The sequence below is a fragment of the Humulus lupulus genome, chromosome 6, assembly GCF_963169125.1.
Source record: "Humulus lupulus chromosome 6, drHumLupu1.1, whole genome shotgun sequence".
NCBI lineage: Eukaryota > Viridiplantae > Streptophyta > Magnoliopsida > Rosales > Cannabaceae > Humulus > Humulus lupulus.
Window position 1 is genome coordinate 38,048,584 of NC_084798.1, and position 7,602 is coordinate 38,056,185.

General features: G+C 34.9%; 1 protein-coding gene across 1 annotated transcript; it reads right to left on the reverse strand.

Annotated features, from left to right (window-relative positions):
* Positions 1-2,686: 2,686 nt before the first annotated feature.
* On the reverse strand, positions 2,687-4,450 carry LOC133784986 (uncharacterized). The gene is made up of 3 exons (XM_062224248.1): positions 4,348-4,450; positions 3,334-4,257; positions 2,687-3,222 (listed from the first exon to the last, which is right to left on the reverse strand). Exons 1-3 carry the CDS (start codon positions 4,448-4,450, stop codon positions 2,687-2,689), a joined length of 1,563 nt encoding a protein of 520 aa, XP_062080232.1.
* Positions 4,451-7,602: the final 3,152 nt, after the last annotated feature.

The window sequence follows — 7,602 nt, forward strand, 5'->3', positions numbered from 1 at the left end:
TTTCTTCATGTGTTTCGGACAAAGATGCTTGCCAATTCCTTCAAACTCAATTTGAAGGAATTGCTGATGTCAAGTGTTCTAGGCTTGTTATGCTCACAACAAAATTTGAAAATTTGAAAATGAAACCCTCACTGAATTTTATGAGAAAATTTCAATTATTGCTAACGAATATTTTTCTTTTGGTGAGAAACTTGAAGAGAATGTTTTGGTTCGAAAAATTGTTAGATTTCTTCTTGACAGGTTTCAGACTAAGCTAACTGCATTTGAAGAAGCAACAAAATAAAAGTAGAAGAATTGATGGGTTCACTCTGAACTTTTGAACTAAACCAAAAAATTAGACAAAAAGGTAAAACAAAAGAAATCAAGGAAAAATATATTGCATTGAAATCTTCCAGAGAAAAGAAGGAGAGTTCAGATGATGAGGACGATGAGATGACTTTGTTAACAAAAAAGTTTCAAAAGTACATAAAGAAATGGGGAAACAAAAATGCCATATCCAAAAACCCAAAAGGTAATTTTTCTAAACCCTTTGAGACTAATAAAAAGGGTATTCAGTGCAGGGAATTTGAAGGATTTAAAAACATTCAATCTGAGTGTGCAAATACCTTAAAGAAAAAGAAAGTCATGACAACCACGTGGAGTGATCAAGACTCTGAACAGAGTGATGAGGAATAAAATAGTGTTACCTTAACCTCTGTTCACAAAGGTATGGTTTTTTTCTTCAGTCGATTACAAGGATTTGTTATGCCTTAATAATTCTGTTATGAATAATGAGAATTCTGACATTGACTCTGATGATTCTGACTTAGATGAGGAGTCATCGGAAGAGTCTTATAAAATAATGTATGATCAATGGCTGAAAGTTTGCTCTGAGAATCGATTAATGGCTAGTAATAATAAAACCTGTTGAAAAAATTAAAGAACTTGAGATGATTATTGCTTCCAAAAATGATGAAATTAATTCTTTTGGTAAAGAAATTGATCTTTTGCAAAAAGGTGTCAAAATTCTTAATCCAAGATCTAGAATTTTGGATGATATTCTCTCTGCAGGAAAAAAGGCTAGTGATTACAGTGGATTGGGATCTAATGGATCTAAATCCTCAAGAAAAACGATTTTTGTAAAATCCATGAATTATCCGACTGTTGTGTAAACTAACCGTTTTGCAGGAACAAGTAACTCTTCAGAGACCACAAAGTTGTTATCTGTTCCAACAGATCTACAACTAAATAAAATTTCTCCAAAAAGAAACATTGGACAATTTGTACCATTTTGTCATTTTTGTGGGATGACAGGACACATAAGACCTAAGTGTTTTTCTCTGTTAAATTTGTTTAAAAATAATTATGTTAAACACTTTGGTAGCATGAATCAATTCTTGACCAAAAGAAATTCAAAATAAAAAACAATATGGGTCAAGAAAGATAACTTTGTTTTCTTGGCTACCTTTACCTGTCATAAAATGCATGCATCTAGTTCATGGTACTTTGATAGCGGTTGTTCAAGACATATGACAGGTAATGCCAACATACTCACCAACTTCAAATCCTTGAAGTGTGGAGTAGTAACATTCGGGGATGGAATGACAGGAAATATTTTAGGTAAAGGTACTCTAAACATTGAAGTGTTACCAAAACTGAAAAATGTGCTTCTTGTTGATGGGCTGAAAGCCAACTTAATTAGCATAAGCCAAATTTGTGACCAATGTTTTCTTGTTAATTTTTCGCATGATGAGTGTAATGTTGTAAATCAAAGTGGTGACATTGTTCTTAAAGGTTCTCATTCTTTGGATAATTTTTACACACTCACACAAAATTTCACATGTCAGGCGTCATCATCAAGATTTAATAATATTGATTTGTGGCATGAAAAACTTGGACATATAAATTTCAAAAACTTGAAAAAGATTGCTAATGTAGGTCTCATCCGTGGTATACCCAAGCTGGGTAAAGAATCACTTGGTAAGTGTGAATCATGTCAATTGGGAAATCAATTGAAAATTTCCCATAAAGCACTATCTGATATTAGTACTTCAAATGTGTTGGAATTATTGCATATGGATCTCATGGGTCCTATATAGGTTGAAAGTATTAATGGTAAGAGGTACATTTTTGTATGTGTGGATGGTTTTTCTAGATTTACCTGGGTAGATTTCTTAAGAGAAAAATCATATACATTTGAAGCTTTTCAAACTCTATGTATAAGACTAAGAGTTGAAAAAACTGTAACATTGGAAAGATTGTAAGAATACGAAGTGATCATGGTTCGAAATTTGAAAATTCTGTTTATGATAAATATTGTAAATCTTTTGGAATTTTGCATGAATTTTTTGCACCCAAAACTCCATAACAAAATGGGGTAGTAGAACAGAAAAATCGTACTTTGCAGGAAATTGCCAGAGTTATGCTAAATAGCAAAAAACTCACAAAGAAATTGTGGGCTGAAGCAAGGTTTTGAAAGGGAGGCGAGGCATCTTAGTACTGCAAGGCGTAAGCCTCGAGGCGCAACGAGGCATACGCCTCAACTATAAGAGCAAATAAAATTTTAAAAATATAATAAAATTCATAAAATATAATAAAATTCATGAAATTTCATAAAATTCACTGAATTCATAACAAACAACACATAAGTCCATATCAAAGTCATAAAAGTACTAGTTATAAGTCTTAAAATCATAGATAAAATGCATTAAATCTCCAAGAACTCATCACTTTCTTCATCACCACTCTCATGAAATTGTATAGCTTGACCATCATCTCCATCTTCACTGTCATTTTCTCCTCCTTCAAATTCATCTTCCTCATCCAAATTCACTTCAATTGGTGCTTGATTTCTTTTCCTCTTCCTCGGTGCTAAACTTTCGCCCTCATCCTCAATCTCAATTTCCCCAACAACTTCGATTACTCTACTATCACCATCCTTTTCATCATTTGGATTGGCTATCCATTCATCATCATAAGACACATTTTCAACAATCAAAGGATTATCTTCCTCTCTTCGTGATTGTTTCTTAAAAAATTTGTGCTTCAACTTTTTGTTGTACATAATGTACACTAAACTATTCATCTTTTTTGTGCTCAGAAAATTTCTTCTCTTTGTGTGCACTTGATTGAATGTACTCCAATTACATTCACATGTCGATGCTGAACAAGTAAGACCTAGAACTCTTGTTGCAAATGACTTGAGTTCTGGAACTTCATCTCCAAAGTTGTCCCACCATTCAACTATACAAATTAAAGACATGAAAAAAGAAGCAAAGTAATGAATACTTTATTTTATAATATTAATATAAACTATAATAAAACAAAAAATGAGATAAAATTTTAAGTATTCACCAGGTGGACATGTTAAGTATGATGTTAAGGATGATCTGAAGCCAAACAATCCTCGCTTGTATTTATACTCATCAATTTGGGCATCGACCTTCACATATGTTTCTTGGTCCTTGATGAGTCTATCCATGCACTTATACAACCCAGTTTTAATCTCTGGATGCTCGGAAACATTGGGGCTCCATCTGAATCGAGGATTCAAGTAATATGCAGTTGCATGCAAGTCGCGATGCAATTGAAACTCCCACTTTTGATCAATGATATCCCAAATCTCCTTATATGAAGACACGTCTCCATCTAAGTTCTTTGTTATCTTTTCTTTAGCCTCATCCATAGCACCATAAATAAATCCCATTGTTGATGTCCTCTCACCATCTACTATTCTTAAAACATTCACAAGGGGCTTTGTGGTTTTAATGGAATAAACCACACTAGGCCAAAATGTATTATCATTCATTATGATTTTCTTCACAACTTTCCCTTTAGGTTTCTTTGCCCATGCAAAAATTGACCATTCTTTTGAAACGAACATCATTTGTAGTGGTTGCTTCAATTGATGCATACTTTCTAAAGTTAGAAAGGCAGTGGTGAATCGTGTGACAGCTGGTCGAAGAAGATCTTTCTTTGCAAATTTTCTTGTTAAACTCAACACCCATTGATGGTTATGGATGAAATTTCTAACTCTCTTTGCTTTAAGCAAAGCATTTTTACGTTGTGGCAATTCTATAGTTTTCTCAAGCATCAAATCAATACAATGAGCAACACACGGAGTCCAATACAAACTTTTTCTCTTCTCCATTAATAATCTTCCAGCTGCCTTGTATGCACTTGCATTATTAGTGATCACCTGAATGACAATATCTTCTCCAACATCTTCAACAACACCATCAAGCAATTCGAACAATTTTTGTGCATCTTTTACACAATCTGATGCATCAATAGTTTAAAAAAAAACAGTCCCATAGGGATTGTTAACTAGAAAATTGATCAGACTCCTATTTCTCATATCTGACCAACCATCTGATAATAATGAAACCCCTGTTCGTTTCCATGTTTCTTTGATCTCATTCACAATTTCGGATGTTGTCTTCTCTTCTTCTTTTAGTATCCAAGTCCTCATTTAATGTATTGTAGGAGCTTTCAATCCTCGACCATAATTCCCAACCGAACGCAACATATTGAAATATGATGGGCTTCTTGCACAATTAAATGGGATCCCATTCTCAAAAAATAATCTCCCAATATCTAAACAAACTTGATTTCGATGCTCTTTAGCACTCATTGGAGTCATTTTTGTGGCAGGGGTCTTCTTTTCATTTTCATCACCTCCTTTATTCTCCATAAATCGATCCATAGGCCCTCTAACACCTCTAGAACTACCGCTAGGACAAGAATTCACGCCCTCCAAAGGAGTGCCACTACAACAACTACTAGGTCCATCACCAAAGTAGGATCCACAATCCACCGCCTCATCAAACTTTCGTTGAGGAATAAATTTTATATTTTCATAGTCTTTCAAATATTGACTTATCTCATCCTTGACTTATTTAGGTACTTTAGGACATGGTTTTACATCTTTGTGTGTGCAAGCAAGGTGTTCTTTCACTCTCTTCACCCCCTCCCTTAATATCCTTACTACAAAAATTACACTTTAAATATTTGTATAATTTTTTTCCACCTTTTTCTGGCACTTCTATTTCAACACTATACTTCCAAGCAGGATCTTTTCTACTCATCCCTTCCTAACTTAAATTCAGCAACTAAAAGCATAAAATAAAATAAAAATTCAGCAACTTTAAAACAAAAAATAGGAGAATTGAAAAACAAAAAATAGAGAAGATTGAAGAAATTATTTACCTCTCTAAAACAATCAACACTAGCCTAGTGGCTGGCTGGTAGATGCCTTGACTTGAGAAAAAGAGGTGAAAAAAATGAGATGATGAGTGAGGAGAGAACTTCTTGCGTGAAAAGGAGAGAAATGAAGAGTGAGGGAGAGCTGAGATGGGATGATGGAGAGATGCTCCTGTGAAGCAGGAGAGAGGGGAGCTGTTACTTGAGAAAGGAAGCTCTTACGTTAAAAGAGAAAGAAAAGAGAGGATTGGCGTGAGATGGTAGAGAAGAAACTTAAGGTTTTTTTAACTTAAAATCTGATAAAATAAGCCCAAACTTTAAGCCCATTTAGTCAAAAGAAAATCCCAAAACACTATTTTAAAAAAGCCCTATGTGTGAGGCAATAAAACAACCAAAAAGAACAAACACATTAGGCATACGCCTCAGTTCGCCTCAGCCCGCCTCACCTCAGAAATGTTCGCCTCAGTCCACCTCACCATGTGAGCCGTGTGCCTCACTGCCACTCTATGAGGCGGCGCCTCAGAGGCGTTTTTTTATCACCTCGCCTTGAGGCGTACGCCTCAACCGTTTTTTAAAACCATGGGATGAAGCAGTTAACACTGCTTGTTACACAATTAATCGTGTTTTTCTGCGTCCAGGTACAAATAAAACTCCATATGAGATATGGAAAAGGTAGAAAACCCAATGTTAATTATTTTCATGTATTTTGGTGTCTGTGTTATATTCTTAGATATCGTGAGAATCTGGGTAAATTTGATGCCAAAAGCGATTTGGGAGTTTTTCTTGGATATTCCACCAATAGTAGGGCTTATCGTGTTTATAACATGAGAACCCAAACTATTATAGAATCTGCTAATGTGGTTGTTGATGATTTAAAATATTTTTCTGAGTACTCCCATGAGGAGGAAATTGACAGGTTCATTGATGTTGGGCATCATAAAGAAATGGCAGATCTGATAGCACAATCCTCAAAGGCAACAACAGCTCGTGATGATGTATCAGACGTTGATCCTGTCGAAACAACTACTGGATAGACAGAGAAGGAAAATCCAGTTATTTCTTTTGACTCGGTTCAAAAAGAACCATCAACCAGAGTAAAAGAGAATCACCCTTTTGATCTTATTTTGGGAAATCTCTAAGAGAGTATGGTCACTCGAAAGAGGTATATAAACTTGGTTCAATTTGTTTGTTTTACTTCTACATTGGAACCAAAATATGTGAAGGAAGACTTAAACGATGAATCATGGATCAATGCTATGCAAGAAGAGCTAGATCAATTCACAAGAAATGAGGTATGGATCCTTGTCCCTAGACCGAGTCATACTAATGTTATAGGAACAAAGTGGATATTTAAAAATAAAACTGATGAGTTTGGGACCATAATAAGAAATAAAGCTAGACTAGTTGCACAGGGGTACACTCAAGTTGAAGGAATTGATTTTGATGAGACATTTGCCCCTGTTGCAAGACTTGAATCCATAAGATTATTACTAGCTATTTCATGTGTTCTTGGTTTTAAATTGTTCCAAATGGATGTCAAATCCGCTCTTTTAAATGGATTTTTGAATGAAGAAGTTTATGTGGAACAACCCAAAGGGTTTGAGGATCCTTACTGTTGTAATCATGTTTTTAAATTTAAAAAAGCTTTGTATGGGTTGAAACAAGCCCCATGGGCTTGGTATGAGAGACTAACTCATTTTTTGGTCTCAAAGGGATACAAGAGAGGGGGAGTAGCCAAAACACTTTTTATAAAATATGTTGATACAAATATTATGATAGCACAAATATATGTTGATGATATAATGTTTGGTTCTAATAATGATTCTCTAGAGCATGAATTTGTGAAAAAAATGCAGGAAGAGTTTGAGATGAGCATGGTAGGAGAACTCAATTTTTTCTTAGGACTCCAAGTGAAGCAGTCAGACGAGGGAATTTTCATTTCACAAAGCAAGTATGCCAGAAAATTAGTGAAGAGATTTGGACTTGATACATCTAAACCTGCTAAAACTCTCATGGGAACAACCATCAAACTATCTAAAGATGAGAATGGGAAGAAAGTTGATCCAAATCTTTACAGGAGTATGATTGGGAGTCTCCTATACTTAACTGCTAGTCGCCCTGATATTAGCTATAGTGTTGGAGTGTGTGCTAGTTTCCAAGGGAACCCCATGGAGTCTCATGTGACTGCTGTAAAAAGAATTATTCGTTACATCAATAATACTCTTGATTTAGGCATTTGGTACTCCAAAGAAACAAAATCTATCCTTGTGTGTTATAGTGATGCAGATTGGGTAAGAAATACTGATGATTACAAAAGTACAAGTGGTGATTGTTTTTTACTTAGGAAACAATTTGGTCTCCTGGCATAGTAAAAAACAAAACTCCATCTCCTTGTCAACAACCGAAGCTGAGTACATTGCT